The sequence below is a fragment of the Megalops cyprinoides genome, chromosome 4, assembly GCF_013368585.1.
Source record: "Megalops cyprinoides isolate fMegCyp1 chromosome 4, fMegCyp1.pri, whole genome shotgun sequence".
Taxonomy (NCBI): domain Eukaryota; kingdom Metazoa; phylum Chordata; class Actinopteri; order Elopiformes; family Megalopidae; genus Megalops; species Megalops cyprinoides.
The window spans coordinates 2,582,901-2,603,502 of NC_050586.1; the positions used below are offsets into that span (position 1 = coordinate 2,582,901).

General features: G+C 48.3%; 1 protein-coding gene across 1 annotated transcript in view; it reads right to left on the reverse strand.

The window, feature by feature from the left end:
- The window catches only part of LOC118776051 (guanine nucleotide exchange factor VAV2-like), an 88,641-nt gene that overhangs the window by 54,018 nt on the left and 14,021 nt on the right, over positions 1 to 20,602 (reverse strand). The window contains exon 2 of the mRNA XM_036526125.1: positions 8,714 to 8,830. Within this exon, the coding sequence (XP_036382018.1) occupies positions 8,714 to 8,830 (117 nt within the window). The remainder of the gene's footprint in view (positions 1 to 8,713; positions 8,831 to 20,602) is intronic.

The window sequence follows — 20,602 nt, forward strand, 5'->3', positions numbered from 1 at the left end:
CAGAGGGTCTGCTTCTGAAACAAGCCTCATAGCACCCAGCAACACAAACAGCATCAGCAACACTGTCTGTCCATCACAGGAGACTGGGGGAGGGGCAGGGGCCAAAGGGCAGGGCGCACAGATAAGGCTGGAAGAGGGAGGATACTGGATTTATTCGTTAACGACGGAGGGAAACACGCGACCGCTGTGCGGGGGTTGCTGTATGAGAGAGCAGCTGTAAGGTGATAACAGGACACAGGTCACCAGGGCAAAGCCATGAGGAAACCATTCAGGGCCTGACCTTCACTTACAGTGGAAGAGGCCGCTGGCGTTCTGCATTTCAGCTTTGGCAAGTTTTCTGCGGAGGACATAATACTGACTTTAACATTTAGTGGATCGCTGGCAAGGCAGTGCAGGACGGTGCAGTGTACTGGGACAGGAGCAATGTCCAATGGACTGGGGCTGGTATGACTGGTGATGACAGGTAAGTTTAGAACAGGTATGGCAGACTGCAGGGAGTGAACAGATGATTCTGGAATCTCTTCATAGCAGGCTTGCAGGTAATCACCTGGTGGGCCAGTGGCCAGAGAGCAGATGCTAGTTTAGCGCCCCCTGTAGGAGACAGCCGCTGGCAGCTAGCACCACAAACACACAGCAGGCTCTGAGCTGAACAGCTTAATCTGCCAGGCTGAGAAGCTTCTCATAACTGGCTTCATATTCTGCATAAAGAGCTGAGAATTAAAATTATAATCCCCTTATGCTCAGAGCAGTGAAAAACAGAGAGAAAGAGAGAAATACAGACAAACTGGGAGATAATGAGATAGAATTGATTAACTGAGAGAAAAAGGACGGATACAGAGAGAGAGAGAGAGAGAGAGAGAGAGCAGGTTGCTCAGATTTCAAAGGACGTGAGCGGGGAAGCCCATCGCTGAGGCTGTCTCTGACACACAGACATTATTATAATAGCACATGTTTTATGACTATGGATAATGCATGCCAGGGGGAAGTCTAATGTATTAATGATTAATATTTCACAGCTGTGTAATGGGGCACACCTCCTTGGGCTCTCTCAGTTCACCTGCCCTCTGGGCCCCACATGCAGGAGCCTCTGTGGTACTGCAGGGAGAGGTGGTTTGATGAGGCTGTCTGGGATGGTGTCACGATTCCCATCCAGAAGATGCTCCCTGAAATGCATAGATTCAGCCTCCATCTCCCCCAGCTGTGGTTTAAAACTTCCTGCTTCTCGTGCTGTCCGGGCAGCTCCGCTCCACAGCCCTCTGCTCCCAGCCACACGACACTGTTATAGTCTGTTGGTCTGTTATAGTCTGTTACACAGGATGGTAATGGGTGTGTGGTTGTCTGTATGAGCGCGTATGTGTTTCGTAATGAGTGTGCGTATGTGCATGTGTGTGCCTGTATGTGTTTCTCTATGAGAATGTGCATGTCTATGAGCATGTATGTGTCATCTGTGAGTGTCTTGATGTGTATGTGTGTGTTTCATTAAGAGTTTGTGCGTGTGTGTGCGTCTGTGTATCAGTGTTTCTCTATGAGAATGTGTGTATGTGAGAGTGCATGTGTCATCTGTGAGAATGAGTGTCTCGATGTGTGTGTATGTGTGTGCGTGTGTCAAGCAGAGTGTGTGTGCTTGTGGGTGTGTGTGTGCGTGTGTGTGTATGTGTCAGGGAGAGTGTGTGTGTTGGTGGGTGTGTGCGTGCGTGTGTGTGTATGTGTCAGGGAGAGTGTGTGTGCTTGTGGGTGTGTGTGTGCGTGTGTGTGTATGTGTCAGGGAGAGTGTGTGTGTTGGTGGGTGTGTGGTCTCCCAGACAACCGCTCGGGTGGATCAGTGACCGCTCCCTGCAGCCTGCCTCTGTGGGTACCACGGTAACCAGGGGCATCTTAATGAGACCAGTGGAGGGAAATGGGGACCTTGCCATCAATTATTCACTGCAAGGCAGGCGTTATCATCAAGGGGAGGCTGCTTTGAATGAATAATTGATTCTGTCTTACCAGTTAATGTTAAATTAGGCTGGGTTTTCGCAGAACGTCAGGACACAAACCGCATACTCCTCTAACCTCAACCCCTCATTAAAAACGCATAACCCTGAACCCTGAACCCTAACCCTACACCCTAAACCCTAACCCTAAACCTAAAGGGGTTCCACAGAATGTCCAGACACAAAGCTCATACTCCTTTAACTTTCACACGTCATTAAAAACACACAACCCTCAACCCTGAACGCTCAACCCTCAACCCTAATCCCTGAACTGTAAACCCTAACCCTAAAGTGTCTAAGGTAGCGCTCAGAGACAGATCCTCACAGAGAAAGGCTTTATGCCTATCGCACACAGGGAAAGGATAACAGAGCTCCAGGAGTTTAATCCTGCAATGCGACAGTCTAATAGCATGTGCTACCTTTAGTCCCCAAGACTAATTTAGTTAAAACCAGGGAGGGAACATTTTAAATTATGTAGCATCAACCTTGGACCCCACACAAATGACACAAGGGCCAGCATGTTGTCCCACAGACTGTACTTCACCTCACCCTCCACTAGCAGGCGCCATGCACAGAGAGGCCGGGTGCAGCTGGTATCCCACGCAGGCCCTCTACCCTTCAGCCAGGTGTCTGATTCAGCGCGGACCCAGCAGCACAAAGAGATTAAACACGTCCCGCAATGCAGGCCACCTTGGAAAAAGGGCATCGCTAAATAAATAAATAAAAGAATAATAAAAGTACTGGAGAGAGAGGAAAGGAGAGAGACAGGGAGGGAGAGAAGGAGGGAGAGAGGGAGAGAGGGAGGGAGGGGGGGGGGGGAGGGGGTAGCCTGAGCAGCTGTGCTGCAGGAGAGGCAGAGTGTCTAACCCCATCCTGCCCAACACCGGCGCCATCATTAAGCTGCCACATATGCTAACTGCACACGACCAGAAGCTGTTTACAGCCTCCACAATGAGAACACTGGAGTGAGGAGTGCTTCCCGTAAGCTGCACAACACCAGGGTGATACGAGAGGGAGGGAGAGAGAAAGAAAGGGAAAAGGAGAAAAAGAGAGAGAGAGCAAGTGAGAGAGACAGAAAGACAGAGGGGGGAGAGAGAGAAAGGGAGGAGAGAGAGAGAGAGGGAAAGAGGGAGAGAGGGAGAGAGAGGAAAAAAGAGAGGGAGAGAGAGAGACAGACAGGCAGAAAGACAGAGAGGGTAAAATGGGAGCAGGGGAAAGGTGGAAAGAGACAGAGACACACAGGGACAGAGAGAGAGAGAGAGAGAGAGAGAGGGAAAAAGAGAAAGAGAGACAGAGAGACACAGGGACAGAGAGGGACAGAGAGAAGGAAAAAAGAAAGACAGAGAGAGAGCGACAGAGAGATAGAGAGAGAGAGAAAGAGAAAGAGAGAGAGACAGAGAGCACACCTGCTGAAAGCCACGCAGCGAGGCAGACCATCATGAGGCAGCCCTGGGTTTCCTCTATGCGGAGCATGAGGCGCCTACTCACTCTGCACGCCTTTATTTATAACACCGGCACCAGGCTTCAGCGCACACCCAGACTTCCTCCTCCCGCCCCAGGGGATTGTGGGTACTGCCAGCTGTGGTGGGCCACGCTGATTAGAACGATTCTCCCCCCTGTGACTGATTTCTCCCCTGGCATTGTCAGCACATGGCTGTCAGTCATCTACTGTCGGCATGAGGACCGGCAACACGCGTCTTCACACACGAGGAAGAAGGAGATGGTGGGGGGAGAGAAGGGGGTCAGAGAGAGTGATAAAGGCTGTGCAGTCACTTTGAGCCAGACATATCAAAACATATAAATACAAAGGGGATTATTTCCAAAAAAAAATCAAGTCCAAAGCCCTTTCAGATGGCAGTAAAAACCCTGTCCTTGCTGGAGAGGAAGAGTGGAGAGCTCCCCATGTGCCACCACCCTGGGGACCTACAGCACCCAAGCACTGCACAGCATCACGCTTTCAGCCCCATAAAGCTGGCGCTAATAAGCAGCTAGCAGGAGCCGTGAGCAGAGCTGCCAATATGTTTAACAGCATGAGAGAACAGCCTCACTGATGGCGTGGAAAGCAAAGAGCTGTTTTAGGAGGAATCTCCGCTGTAAGGTTGTTTAAAGTATTGAGTGTTCTATCAGTGATTTATCACCTGATTAGCCAGCTGAAATAAATGCTGGCATCTCGCTAGGGTCCTAAATTTGCCAATTGCTCAGATGTTCGCTACTGCTCGCTATGGCCGTTTGGTTTAAACAGAGAGCTAATCAATGAGTCAGCTAGCTCCCAAGCAAAGAGTTTAAACACTGTCTAGACACACTCTGGCAATAATTCATACCATTACCATCCTACTTTTCTCTGCCTTGTACCCGTGGATTGTCTGGCATCTTGCTAAAGAAAAGTGATACCGTTCTGCTTCCTCTGATTGGCTGGGCCTGAAAGTGAGTGAATGTAGTCCTTTTGGCCCAGTTTCTGATAGTGGGAATGTATTTATAATGAACATCGCAGGGCAAAAATCCTTCCTGAAATGAATGAGACGTCTAAGAAAGTTTCTCTCCATGCCAGTGCAACAGTGAGGAGATTCAGGGCACTTTGTCTTTCTGATTGAATCCAGAGGAGAGAGATTAATTACCCTGACATCACAGAGAAATGCATTACCGTAGAGACCTTTGACAAAAAAGTTTTCAGCACATATTTTAAGTATGACACCCTGAGCTTTCAAAATCAATATGAAAGATGCATCTGTTCAATTATTAAAAGCTTTGCACTGCAATACTGGTGAAGACATTCATCAAACATTTCCATTATTAATAGCTTTTCCTGCGTGTTGTAAGCCGCTGAATGCGGCTTTGATAAGAGCGGAAGAACAGGTGTGTGTCAGAGTAATTATGATGCGCTTTGCCAGACAAAAAGAGACAAATTAGCATATAAATGGAATCACATCAATTCCCCTCATTTCATGGAGTACAAACGGGTGGTGGTGTTTCGGAATGTGCCGGGAGGTTGGGGGGAAGGGGGTAACGGCGAAGCCCCCCTCCCTCCCAGGTGACCTGTGATCTGTGCCGTGTGTTAATGATGTGGGATGGTGATGTGAACTGATGAGGGCTAATGAGGGCAGACTCGCTGGCAGGTGCTGTGACCCTCGAGGCCAGGCCAGGTGCAGGAAACAGCGCTCTGGCGCGGGAATCACCATGCAGGCTGAGGAGTCCGGGCTGCGGCACACAGACTGACGCTCCTCTGATCTCTGCTGTTTGTGATGCTGTGCCTCACACATTACAGGCTAATGCATGTGCAGCGCCCGGTACAGCAGGACTGGCACTGCCTTCCTGCATAACACACTCTGAGGCCTGTACAGAGTGTGTAAGCAAGCGTGTGTGAGTGTGCGTGCGTGTGTGTGTGTGTGTGTGTGTATAAAAGTGTGTGTGTGTGTTTATAAAAGTGTGTGTGTATGTGTGTGTGTGTGGTTCTGTATGTGTGTATATAAGTGTGTGTGTGTGTGTATAAAAGTGTGTGCGTTCATGTGTGGTTCTGTATGTGTGTATGTGTGTGTGTGGTTCTGTATGTGTGTATATAAGTGTGTGTGTGTGTGTGAGTGTGTGTGGTTCTGTATGTGTGTTTATAAGTGTGTGTGTGTGTGAGTGTGTGTGGTTCTGTATGTGTGTATATAAGTGTCTGTGTGTGTGTGAGGTTCTGTATGTGTGTATATAAGTGTGTGTGTGTGTGAGTGTGTGTGGTTCTGTATGTGTGTATATAAGTGTGTGTGTGTGTGTGTGAGTGTGTGTGGTTCTGTATGTGTGTTTATAAGTGTGTGTGTGTGTGTGTGTGTGAGTGTGTGTGTGTGGTTCTGTATGTGTGTATATAAGTGTGTGTGTGTGTGGTTGTGGTTCTGTATGTGTGTATATAAGTGTGTGTGTGTGTGTGTGTGTGAGTGTGAGGGAGAGGGGGCTGGGTGTCCCTGATGGGTAATGACAGAGGAGGAGGCAGTGCGTGCTGAGATCTCGCCCCTGATTCCCACTTCACTCCCAGAGAATAGGGAGAACTGAGGGGGGGCAGCTCTGCTGATTACTGTTAATGACCCCCCGCTGGCACAGCGGGGACACACCCCCTAACGCACCACCAACACACCCCCTAACATACCCCTAACACACTCCCTAATACATCTCTGATGCACTGCCTAACACACCCCTAACGCACCCCCTAACACACCCCCTAACGCACCCCCTAACGCACCACCAACACACCCCCTAACATACCCCTAACACACTCCCTAATACATCTCTGATGCACTGCCTAACACACCCCTAACGCACCCCCTAACACACCCCCTAACGCACCCCCTAACGCACCACCAACACACCCCCTAACATACCCCTAACACACTCCCTAATACATCTCTGATGCACTGCCTAACACACCCCTAACGCACCCCCTAACACACCCCCTAACGCACCCCCTAACGCACCACCAACACACCCCCTAACATACCCCTAACACACTCCCTAATACATCTCTGATGCACTGCCTAACACACCCCTAACGCACCCCCTAACACACCCCCTAACGCACCCCCTAACGCACCCTCTGCTCAGCAGAGAGAGAGAGGGAGCTGAACACCGTGCTCTGCTAATTACTGACCTGGTTAAGCAGGTTACCCCCCTCCGTGTGTTACCAATGTGAGCACCGTGTTTGAGAGCCTCTCTCTCAGCTGCAGGGCCTCTGAGCTCTGCACCAACGCAGGCAGCTGCATGCAGACAGCAGGTGACACTCAGACTGGAACACTTACGTCTAACATCACAATCACACAGGTCATAATGCTCCACTTTACATCTGATGCTAAGAGACGAAACCCAAGCGCTAAACAATAACGGAACCCTTATTTCAAAGAGCCGTCTGTTCCCATCAAACACACAAGCAATCAGAGGGAAGAATCCATTCGTCTACTTTCCCTGACAGGCTAAGAGATTAAATGTGCTCTGCTTTTAATTCAATTTATCACAATGCATTATGTATGCAATATTTTCCACAAATGAAATACCAATGACAAGACAACTTACACTAAAGCATAACCACAATTTTCGAACTGACAAGCTCAGCTCTGCATGATTGATTCAGACGCTCTGGATTTTTATACTGTTTCCTGTGAGCTCATCAACTGTAAGAAACCAATACCTTTTTCATCCAGCATACAGGCAAACAGCTACCACAGCACCCCCAACCTCAACACACACACACACACACACACACACACGCACACACACACACGCACACACACATACACACACAATCTTCTACATGCGTACACACATACACAAGGCAGCAGTGTGGTATAGTGGTAAGGAGCAGGATTTGTAACCGAAATGTTGCCAGTTCAAAACCCTGCTGAGGCACTGCTGCTGTACCCTTGAATGAGGTACTTAACCTAGAATTGCCAAATTGATAAAACTGTAAACAATGTAAGTCACTCTGAATAAAAGTGTCTGCTGAAATGGTAATAATGTAAAGTAATATGCACGCACACTCTCCCTTCCTGCTCTGTCCCCCGATCGGTGCAGAAGAGCTCCACTGCCTTACATTTGCTTAGCAGATGCTTATACTCAGGACAACCTGCATAGCTTACAATTTTTAAATGTTACTAACAGCTACATGCAATTCAGGGTTAAGTACCTTGCCCAAGGACGCGACAGCAGTTGCCAATCTGGGAGTGGAAACCTTTTGGTTACAATCCTTCCTCCTCAGCCCTACACCACACTGCTACCATTCAAACCTAAAAGAGCCCAGGCGGTTTTCAAATAACTAATGCAATGATATGCAGTCTGCTTGCTGCCACACCAACCGCCGAGAGACAGAACAGAGTGCATATACATCACAGAGAAGTGGCACAGATCGCCGTGTGAAAACGCCGGCCGACTATGCCGCTGCATCTCCCTGCGAGAAAACCGCGCTCGCAACCCGGTCCCCGGAGCGTGTGGCTGCATATTCATCCCCACAACCAATCACATTAAACGGATAAATCTGACAAACCGCATCAACCTCACGGTCCCTGGCCCAGCAGCCCTCTGCAAGCGAGGCCTTCTCCCTCACACTCCGTGCAGCTAAAAGTCCACGGCATTCAGGTCTCTGTAGTCAGCAGCTAATTCTGTGAGAACAACACTCTGTTTTTGGGAGAGGACAGTGTGACAGAGGAGGTCATCAGCTGCAACACTACACACTCCACTGAAAAACAACACTACACACTCCACTGAAACGCTTTCACACCACACACTGCGCTGACAAGGCCACAGAGGTTCCTGACAAGAGGAGCTGTGTAGCATAAAAAACTGTAGCTATCCCAGTTTATTCAGCCTTGAAGGCAAAATCAGCAAATGGGTTATCTGGCCTGATGCCCCCTCCGTCTGTTGGCACAATGAGCCGGGCGCTGGTGAGTTATTTGCATGTCTGCACCTAAGTGCCAAACTGCATGCCCCGTCAGACGTGTGACAGCTTCCTTAACCAAAAATCACCCATCGTTTACCGAATCCTGCGAGCTTTGACAGGAAATGTTAAAACCCATCTGTCACTTTGCCACAGGCAAACCTCAGACTTTCCAAATCATTAGCATTTCTCAGGTTCCACTAGTATGCCAGTACTGATGAAAAAATGAATTATGAACGTTAAACAGCTAGCATTAATGAAGTTTTGAGCTGTTGATGAATCACAGTCTGTCAATGCCTTTCCCTTGAATCGCAGGGACAGGTACAGGGACATGCTCTTCACTCACCTTCCCAAAATCACGGACGTCGAAGAGGTCAAAGGGGTCAAACAGCTCGCTGTTCCGCAGCCCAAACTTGTCGTGGCAGACCTTCAGAAACGTCCGAATGTTCTTCAGACACAGAAACTGAGAGAGAGAGTAGAAACAGAAACACACCTTTAATCACCAACACTGAGAGAGTAGCAGTTAAGCCACACTGGAGGGAAAGCCATGTATTTGGAATGAACGCCATCTTCCTGTGCTTTTTGTTCATATTTTGTTCATATTTTTTCTAATTCAATAGCTGGTTTGATAAACCACAGCAGAAAGCGATTCTCTCAGCAGGTTTGATATTTCCAGGAGAATTCACAGCATCTCTCCTTTCCATCACTGTGTTTATGACTGAGTGTGGGTAAAATTTTGGATTTGCCCCTGAGCCCAGTCAGCTGAAGTGTATCATACACTAGGATAGCTCCTCTGCATGGATGGCCCAAGGGAATATCTACAGTGAGCGCTCATCTGCTGCTGCACCAACACAGACGCGCAACACCGAGACCACCAGAGACAGACACTGACGTTCTCCAGTTAACTCACTCCCTCACAAACCCCTCCAGAGACAGACACTGGCGTTCTCCAGTTAACTCACTCCCTCACAAACCCCTCCAGAGACAGACACTGGCGTTCTCCAGTTAACTCACTCCCTCACAAACCCCTCCAGAGACAGACACTGGCGTTCTCCAGTTAACTCACTCCCTCACAAACCCCTCCAGAGACAGACACTGGCGTTCTCAAGTTAACTCACTCCCTGAAAAAGACCATCAGAGACGCACAATGCCATTCTGCAGTTAAGTCACTCACTGTAAAAACACAGCAGGCTTTTTTTGCAGAGATATGGAGCTGTGTTCAGTGTGGATGAATGCGCTGCTCACCCACACTCTGCAGTAGCTGCTGTAGGCCGTAGAGAGAAGGAGAACGCCTTCCTGTCCTTCATTAACCTCCTGACCCTGTGCAGTAAATCACTGCCCACAAACACACAGCTCATCACAGCAGGAAGCACTTTGACTTTGAAGGGCCTGAAACGTGGATTTATACGGCTCAGATAAAAAGAGCACACTAATTAGAAATAGAAGGAGGGAGCCTGTTGTGCGAGAAATCATTCAGAATTCACTCATTAGAAATTGTTCCAAATTAGTTAATCAGAAATCATTCAGAATTCACTCATTAGAAATTGTTCCAAATTAGTTAATCAGAAATCATTCAGAATTCACTCATTAGAAACCATTCACATTTAATTGATCAGAAGTCAGGCATCAGAATTATGAGATCTGATATCACTAAAGCAGGCATCAGAAGTCCTTCAAAAGAAATCATTCATCAGATACCACATATCAGGACATAATATAACCAAAATCACCTGACTAATGAGGAATCATTCCTTAGGTACCATTCATCAGATACATGGCATCAGAATGAATTTACTAGAAATCAGGAATTTGCTGTTACTATCAGAATACTGCATCCCTGGCACCTCCTCGTTTTCCACTGTTTAGTGACTCACTGGGCAAATACAATGGGCCACAGATACTCTACGATGAACAGATATTAAGCTCCGGTGTTCAGCTCCTTGCTTCCAAGCTGCCTTGCTTAGTCTAAGAGGTTCCAGCCAACAACAGGAGGCTCCAATGCTTATGTGCTGTTGTGGAAGGTCACTGTTGCAATGAGTTGCCAAAAGGGAACATCTGATTATGAAGCATGTAGGCCTAATGATATACCTATTCATCTAATGAATTAATTCAATCATTTCATTTCATTCCTTCGCCTTACAGACACCAAATCACAGGGTCTCCAGTCCTAGTACAATCTTTTCCACAGACTGAACCAGACCGAAGAGGCAGGTTCACCTGGGCTGCAATCTGAAAGCACCTCCTAAAGCTCAGCTACCAGAGTGTGCCTCTTGAATCAAAAGTTCAGACAGCTCCTCTGAGCCACTGACCATGAAAGACAAACGTGCTCTGGGACCACTTCAGCTCAGTGTTCACACACCCTCAGTAATGCATATAGCTACAGTGTTCTCATCCAAAAACTCCATCACCGGCGAAACCACGGCAACAGCCCACACACACACCCCTCTTCCCAGAGCCCTTCATCAGGTAAAGGGAGGAGTGTGTTTCTGCTGATTCCTCCTGCAGGTTTAGATCCGGGACTCAAACGAGAGCGAGGATTCCTCGCCCAGATCCTGGCTGAGGCGACAGGGTGTCTTTGTTAGAGCTGTTCCCTCATTTTGTGACTTAAAAGCTGCCAGCTCTCTCAGAGCTTCTACCAGGCTTTCCCCTGAAGGTAAATAACCCAAAAAATGCGGTCGGGGGGTAAGGAGGAGGCAGCATGAATTAATGAGAGAAAACAGGCCCAGGTAACACAGAGCTGTCAGTTTAGGGCTGTTTCAGTCCTTACCCTCTCTACCGCACCGACAGCAATGAATTATTCAACTCCAGAGCCAATCTACGGAAGCACGGCAGCTTCCTGCTCAAAACACGGGGTTCAAACAAAAATCAGGGGGTACAGGAGTTTGCTAATGAACCTGGCTGGCAGAACTGAGGCTGTTTGTGGGATGGGGATCAGGGGGTGCTGGGGGTGTCAGTCAGACAGCACAGATGTGTCACTGGTTTTCAGAGGCAGATGAAGCACACTCCCAGCTCTCACCTTTAATGTCTGGGGCTTTTTTTGTTTTTGTTGTCATGTTTTTCGTTTGGCAATTTCACTCCACAGGGAGTGCAGATGAGACCCTGGTAATGCACCCCCAACCCCCCCCCCCCCCCCCCCACCCCCCCAGAGGGACCACAGCATGAAACAGGGCAATGCAGAAGGATGCATCTGCCAGCCTCTGCCATATTTGGGCTACAGAGTCTGGGTCTGCATTGCATTACATTACTATCATTCAGCAGATGCTCTCATCCAGAGCAACTTACATAGCTTATAATTTTGTCCATTTATACAACTGGAGAATTACTGAGGCAGTAGTGGGTTAAGTACTTTGCCCAAGGGTACAACAGCAGCGTCCCAGCAGGAGACTGAACCAGCAACATTTCGGTTATGAGCCCTGCTCCTTACCACTGTGCTACACTGCTGTCAAACACTGTTTTCCCAGGAATGGGTTAATCATCACCGCGGGATTCTTCACTAGTCTTTTAGCGTTCCCATAATGCCCCTCACCACCAGTGCAGAACCACAGATGTTCTACATATGGCCCAGATATTCAACTCCCTCTGCTTCACACTGAAAGGTCTGCCTCATCGCCCTTCGAGGGGAAACAAAGGATGGATGGTGGGCAGGAGCTAAATATCTGGCAAAAACATACAAAATCTGTGACACCTGCCACCTTCCATCACTATTCCCCACACCTGAGGCTGAGACCCCGCCCTTCCCAGACACACCTGTTCACCTGGGCAGAGGGAGAGAGGGATCCGCCCTCCTGGACCCAGTGTGAGTTCTCACTCCCCAGCCGACAGCACAGATGCTAATTCTACCAAACAGCAAGCGCTGCTCCAAGTAATTAGGAAGGCAAATATTTAATGAATAATTCATTAGATGTAAACCCAATTCCCTCCAAAGAGGGCATCAAATGAAATAAAAAACAAAGACATTTTGCCACAGACTTTTTTCCAGAGGAGCCAGGCAGGAAATTAGCATTACCCGGCTGCCATGTTGGATTTATCCTCAGTGCATAACAAATGCGATTTTCCATGAGAAAAGTTTTTACAGAAATCCTATGAAAGCACTTTAATGTTTTACATTTGTTTATACTTTAAGTCAATAATAATTGAATATGTTTCCTCCTCCACCGGATTAAAAAAACAAGAGCACCGGCTGTGCCTGGCTGCGTGTCACAGTTCCCTGATGGTTTCTGGGCTGGCCTCTGGATTTAAGCAGCAACCACTCTGAGACACACAGCCGACTCTCCACAGTGGAAAAAGGGCACTCTGTCCTCTGAAGGGCCAGTCTCTGTTGAACCACAGGCATTCCCTGCAACAATGGGCATGCTTTTTGAAGAACAAAGGAAGGAGCACACTTTTCCCTCTGCCTCAGACAATCCAGCCAAAGCCTGTCTGACCCCAGGTGACCCCTCTGTCTCACCACAGAGGCTCCGCGACAGGATGTGGTGCAAGTGACTGTGATGTCATCACAATTACTGTCCATTCATATCTGACCTCTGCTATGACCACTGGCGATCCCCCCCACCCCCAGCGGACAGCCAAGCAACGCCCCAGGCCAGAGAAGGGGGAGGGGCGGGCGGAGTGTGCATTAAACACTCAGGATTACCCAACCAGCCTGTTTTCTCTGACCTGCACGTTTCAGTAATATTAGTCCTCATTGGTCCAATCATTTCATTGGAACCAATCAGCATTACTGTCACAGCATGTCAGGGGTTAAATGATTAAAGGAGGGCACAGTCTACCAGCACACCACTGTGCTCCTGAAAGCATTACACCACTTTAAACCCACTGAAAAGCAGGCTGGAAATGACGGAGCATGATTTAAAGATGCAAGGGAGGCTGTTTTAATGCCGCAGAAAGAATATTATTTAGACTGAGATTAAATGATATGATATTATGCTTTCTCAGTACTAAAATATCAATCCTCTTTGCTCTCTCAGCTGTGAGTCATCATTTTCTTGACAGACACTGAACATGGACATAATTTTTTCTCATTCAGAAAATGCCTGAAGAAAATTTACATGAAATGAGAGTCTTCGGGTTACATGACTAAGCGTTTGCTGTGTATTTTTTCTTATCAGCAGATTCCTGCATTGACTGTGGGTCTCTGCCTGTGATTACCTTATATTAATTCAAGCTTCCAGCCCTTTGAAGCAGGACCGTATCCAATCATTTCAGGCATCCAAAATGCCATTAGAGATGGATGTCACACGGCAGGAGAACGTCACCTTGGTTCTGTTAGTGCCATTTTCTAATCATGTCAACAATGGATGAAAAAGGGCTTCATCCTCACATAAATCTGGGTAAATATTGAGACTGAAATACACTGAAAGTTCGCTGAAATGAGATTAGAAGTATGCATGAATCAGCAGGAGGATCGGCTGCAGCTGATGCGCTGACTTCTCTGTGGGTTTGGTGGAAGCGTGACAGTGACCGCGGAGCACAGAGACTAATGCCGGGCTGCCACTCTGAGCATAATCTCATACACAACCCCACAGGTCAGCCTGTGACTCGAACGCAGAGGTGCCCCCACCACCTGCCTCTCATACGCTCCCTTTCCAGATAAACTGTGATAAGATGATTTTGTGTGGGGGGTGGGATGAGTGCACAAGTACAAGGGGTCCCGGGGCAGGGGGGTGGGGAGGGTTCCGATATTACCTTTTGCATGGGGGTGAAGAATCACCAAGAAGCTCTCTGTAACAGTAAGCTCCAGACATGCAGATCAGGGTGTGGGTGTGAGGGTTAGGGATAGGGGTCAGGTTAAGCAGACAACCTGACGGAAACTCTGTCTGCTACCCACAGCCTCACCACCCAGAGCTTCCACAAGGACACACAACAAACAAAACTATTCTGACCACCTTCCCTATGGAGCATCACAGGGTGCCATGGAAACCGAGCTCGGAAGGACGAATGTATGGAGGGAGGGAGGGATGGATGGAGCAGCAGTGTAGCATAGTGGTACGGAGAAGGGCTTGTAATCAGAAGGTTGCTGGTTTGATTCCCTCCACTGCTACTGTACCCTTGGCCAAGGTACTTAACTTACAATTGCCCTGGTAAATACCCAGCTGGATAACATGTACATTTACATTCACATGTACAATTATTCATTTGGCAGACACTTTTATCCAAAGCAACATATAAAACTTATACTTGATGTAAGTTGCTCTGGATAAGAGCATCTGCTAAATGACCATTATGTAATGTAATGTATAGCTGGAGGGATGAATGGATGGATGGAGGGATGACAGAGAGATGGATGGACAGATGGATAAACAGGTAGATGGATGGGTTGATGGTGTACACCACACTGCACAGATGATGGCTGTTAACGCTCTCCCACCCAGAGCTGCGGTGGCTGTGCTTGTGAATCATGTGATCGGGGCCGAGTCGGCTAACGCGATTACATCAGAGGCTTGCTAAGCATCGCCACACTCACATCCTTCATCTTAATGCAATGAGCATCACTTCAGCATGTGAGAGAAATCAGTCTGTAATTACAGCCAAATAAGAAAAAAGAGGCCCCCCACACCCTCACCTGCATCCACTCCTGCCTCCCCCCTCCCACAGGCACAACCAAACACAGTCACACACCCTTAACAATGTATTCCTTCAGAGAGTCACACACCCTTAACAATATATTTCTGCAAACTTCTAAATAATAAATCAAGACAAAATAAAGGTCCCGCCTTTAGGCATTCTTTTTACTGAAAGGCATTATGAATCTGTTTCCCCAGCAGCGGGAAATCCATCAGCCAGTACAGCACACTCTCATCCATCTTCCCTCGGCCGGCGTTAACGCTCTCTGTCACGTCTCCCCCCCGATGGGGCGGGGCCGCCCGGCTCGCGGTGATGAAACAGCCGCTTCCTGCCCCGCTCTCAGGAGCAGATTACCTTTCCGAGAATTAATCACAGCTGCACTTTCCCACGATGCACCTGCCGCGATGCTGCCTGTGCCGTCATGCTGAGTGCAGTATGTGATGCTCCGCCCCTCCGCTCATCCATGCAGGGGGCCATTCGTGGTGATGGGATGTGGGAGGGTGTGACCGCCTCTGGGCACGACCAGGTGTGCTTAGGTGTGGTGGGGTGTGGCTGGTTGTGGTGGGGTGTGGCAGGTTGTGGCAGGTTGTGGCAGGGTGTGGCAGGGTGGGTGTTTCCGGGTCTGACAGTGAATGGTGGGGTTTGGCGTGGCTGGTTGTGGTGGGGTGTCACAGGGTGTGGTGTTCTGTGGTGGGGTGTGAGACAGTAGGCTAGATCTGGCAGGTCTATAACAGCAGATTTGTATATCACCACCTGCCCCAATGCTCAGCTCCATCCACCAAGAGGACAGCTAAAACTGAACACTGTAAACTAACAGACACATCACCGCCTACATCTCGCTGCTGTCCCCAGCAGCAGCGCAGGGACAGTACCCTCTGTGTCACTCAGGCTGCTGACCCCTCTGGCCCTCCCCCTCCAGCACACACCACCCACTGCGCCGGTGACGTCAAAGTGCAGAGCCACCAACACGCTACAAACATCTGCTGCTCAATCCTGGCAGCGACGGACTCAGCACTGCCTCAACACACACACATATACTCACACACACACACACACACACACACACACACACACACACACACACACACACACACACACACACTCACACGCACATACATACGCACACACACACACACTCACACATACTCACACATACTCACACTCACAGACTTATACACGCACACACACACGCACACACACACACGCACACACACACACACGAACACACACACGCGCACACACACACACACACACACACACACACACACACATACTCACACATACTCACACATACTCACACATACACATACTCACACTCACAGACACACACACACACACACACACACACACACACACACATACTCACACTCACACACACACACTCAGACATTGAGATACACACGAACGCACACACTTTTTCTCCTGTAACCCGTTATCTTGACAGCTGTGAGGTGCCACGCCCTGTGCTTCCTGTCTGGAAGGAGCTCTCCCATCATTTCCATACACTCCTGCTCTCTGAGCGTGCTCACACCACAGGAAACGCAAACAGCTCCTTCAGCCCCATCAAAGCACCGTCCCGCTGAGTCAAAGCAAATCTGCACTCAGACGAGCATGAATTAAATCTCCTGAAAGCAGGAGGACCGGCGGCGGAGCACTGCAGAGACCCACTGTGTGCTTCCCCTCAGTTACCCTGCACGGGCCCAGAGGTCAGTGATTACAAACATGTCATCTGCCGTTCACTCCAGGGGAAACGCTGACTTGATTTTTATATAACAGCAGCTCTTCTCTCTCTTCCATCTCACAGTGTCCACTCAGCCATGACTCATCGGCAGAGGGGGAAGCTCCACAGCTAAACTCACATTAAGCCCAGGATAAAGTCCAGGATGTCTTCCTCCTTCCACACAAATCACATAAACAATCATCCAGACCCCACACGTCGCTTCCTCTCCCCGCCGAAGATAAACGGCCACGTTCCATCCCAGGACGGTTACCAAGCCCCATGTCGCCATGGCGATGGAGGGGGTGACGGTGGCCGAGAGCCAGCTGAGAGAGTGACTCAGTTCCACCTAAGGTCACGCACAGTTCATATCCACAAACTGCGCTGGTCCGGGTCAGCGTGACCCAGACCAAATAACATCACGGTGATGCTGTGGGTTCTGAAACTGCTTCCAAGAGTGACCTGCAAATCCCATAGAGTCATTTTGGAGCTTGGGGTTGGATTCAGTCAACATGTACCCTTCACAATGACTCACAATCAAACACTTCACTTACTTGTTACTCTTATTCTTCATGAAGAGCTATCAGCAAAATGAACTAATTAAAACACTAATAAAACTGGAAAAAGGAACTGCGTATAATAATATTGCCACAGCCATCACAGACATGGTTGAGTAGAATCTGAATGTAAAGATATGACAGATGGACTCACTCCCTCTGACAGACTTTATGGAGGAGTTTGTGTTCAGTGACAGAAAGTAACAGACAGCATTACAACTCCCCACAGAGAACCCACAGTGGGGTACGCAGGAGAAGAGAAACTCAAAGCTTCCACAGGCACAGAGGAAAACTGACTGCCTGGCCCACTGCTCTGCGCATGAACGAGAAATTCAAGTCCGGGTGCATGCTCCCGGAGAGCTCAGAACTCCAGCGTTTTAATCTTTAATTACCCTCAGACTGCAATGAGGGAGATGTGGGTCAAAATAGCACAATCTCACATTTAGAAATGAGTTATTCTGCAGAAGTGCAATTAAACCACAAGGTTCCTGGCTGTAATTGCATTAGCCTCACAGAACAGACCCTGGGCCTGAGATTCGACTGGCAGGTGCTGCTCTGACTCTCCTGACGACTGTGACATCACCGCAGCAGGGACAGAACGCTGGTGTGCGGGCCCGTCCAATCGGAGCTCAGCATTCAGGGCTGTCCGGCACCACGGTAACAGCAGGAGGGGCATTTGCATGTCAGAGCTCCTTTTGGATGGTTCCACTGTTAGAAGCCGTGATGCAGAGTTTGGCTTCGCCACCTTCGGCCTCGACACGACTTCAGCAGAGGAACAGGAGAAGGAGCTTCCAGGGTGATTAGATCAAAGCAGGCCTTTAACGCCAGCAGCAGCAGCAGCTGTGTGAGGCCTGGCACTCAGGGCCACAGTTAGCTGACCGTCTCACAGTCTGAATGGATAATCACGGCTCAGAGTGGCTGCAACGGATGCCATTGCCGGGTCCGCTGTGTGTCTGTAGGAGTTGTGCCAATGTGCGGAGAGCAGAGATTATATCCCAGAGTGCTCTGTGTGTGCGACCACAGCGGCTGGCTGTGCTCACAGTGCAGTTTCAGCCTAAAACCTCCTCCTAATTCTGCCTCTCACACATCAAACACCATCAGGTTTTTACCAGAGATTAGCTATCCACACCTCACACCACACCAAAGTGAATCTGAGCAATCACTCTTTCAAGTACTCTAATTACCTTTCCACACTCCACACAAATGGCATGTTCTTATATTCAGATTTTTTGATTATTTATCTTAATGTAATGTACAGCTATCAACCACATCTAAAACACAAGCCCTACAACTATCTGAAACATGCTCTAGAACTACAGCTACACCTCAGATGCGCATTGTACAATTAAAACTACATCTGTAACACATTTCCTACAACTAACACTACACCTGCAACACATGCCCTAAAACATGGAAACTTAACTTCCCGTCACAGAAAAAAGCACCTTCTGTCTGCCCTGCACAGTAGCGAGGCAGTGAAATATCGGAAGCTGGCCAGACCCCTCACAGCTCTCAGTACCCGTTAAAGTTTTACAGCCTAAGGTACCCCCTGGGGTTGGATATCCTCAGGCCTGCAGCGGGCGCTCTACGGCTCTCTGACTCACCATGCTGTTTCCTGACCCAAACCTGGCTCTGGACACACAGTACCCTGAAGTGAAACAGTGTGCCCTTACACCAGGAAAACACGAGAATCATGGGAGTTCACAACGCACAGCCTGGAACAAGATCGAGGTCACCTGGAAATGGTTATGTCATATGGTTATATCATACCATATGTAATTAAAATCTATGCACAGATACATAGATTGATATATGTTGATATATACACACTGAAGGCATACAAAGACTCACTCCAACATGACGGGCTACATCACAGTCCTGCTTGCAACCTCATCCTGAATACAAGGGATCTCAGAGGCCTGAATGTAAGATCTAATGCTAAGTAATGCTAAGATCACTGTCTGCCAGTGTCCAGTACTATAATACTTGCGGAAGGAGGGAGGACAGAATGCACACAGTTCAGAGGAAACAGGAATAAATGGTCACACAGTGAGGTGTACGCTCCTACATTCAAAATCCTCTCTTTCCAGACACCTGTCATTTCCCATGATCAGTCTGCCTTCAATCTGACCAGCTGCCATGAGCTTCACCTTAAACTTCACCTCTTAGAGAACTTTGAGCTGCTATGCTCAGCACAGCCTGAGGAAGACTGCACTGGGTAAAGCTCTCTACACCGGCTCTGAGCCAGCTTATTTAAGCCATTTCACTCACCATTTCAAACATACTTTCAGGTCACTAATACAATGAACACCAACACCCAACACCGTCTTCATGGACCAGTCTATACGTAGCAACAAAGGGCACTTCCCCCTAATCCACCAATGAGCATGCAAAGGGGAAATTCCCTCGGATGGTCTGCCTCATAAACTGCTTCAATTATTTACTGGTATAAAACTGAGAGTTTGCCATGCGCACATCCTGTACGTACATTAAAACATATGCTCTCTGTGCAACAAGCGTAGGGTTTTTATTAACACAGTTTGCAAATCCACTGGATCATTTATGAGGCGGTGAGTGTCTCTGTGTAAAAGCTCTCTCTGATGCTGTGTGTGTTTGGGCTGAACTTAGCCGTACCTCTGCAGCAGAATTAAAAAGCCTCGTCATCAAAAATGAATCTCCCACCACAGAAAAGTTCTCTTAACAAAACCTGAGTCCAGGCCTCCTCATGAAAGACACTCTGCCGCGAACACTGTCATTTTCAGTACCATTTCACTTCAGCACCACTCTGCAAAACTACGCTTTTAGGCCTTCCTCTGAGCTGGTGCCCGAAAGACTTTAAAAGCCTGGGGAACTTCAGACCTTAGCCACACCTCTCAGGTCAGCCCTGCACCACCCCTGCATTGCATTGTGGGGGATCCATTATTCACAACACGTAAGAAAACATGGAGAAGAACAGATGACCTGAGAGACATGAAGCAGTTTCCAAACACATTGTTACTACACCGTGAGGAACTTTAGCTCAGTCTCCATCTGTCTGTGAATCAGCCATGCCTGAACGACCCGCCACACATGCACACACCAGTATGTCGTGATTGCATCATATATTTTATAATTATGTATGAATTGTTATTTTACTATGCAATATTATACTTTATCTGTGTCTGATATTATGATGTTTTAGTATTTTTGGAATGGATTTATTGAAACCTACGGACATTACCCCTTTTTCTCACCATCATCATAATAAAATCAATAATAATAATCGTATATCCCAATAACATCCACTCTCAACTCAATGCTCCATTTCTGAAGGCCTGAGAACAGCACCTACTCTATCACCCCTTTCTTGGAAAATATGAGAGGTTACTTTCATCTTTATGAGAAAACAGAAGTGAGG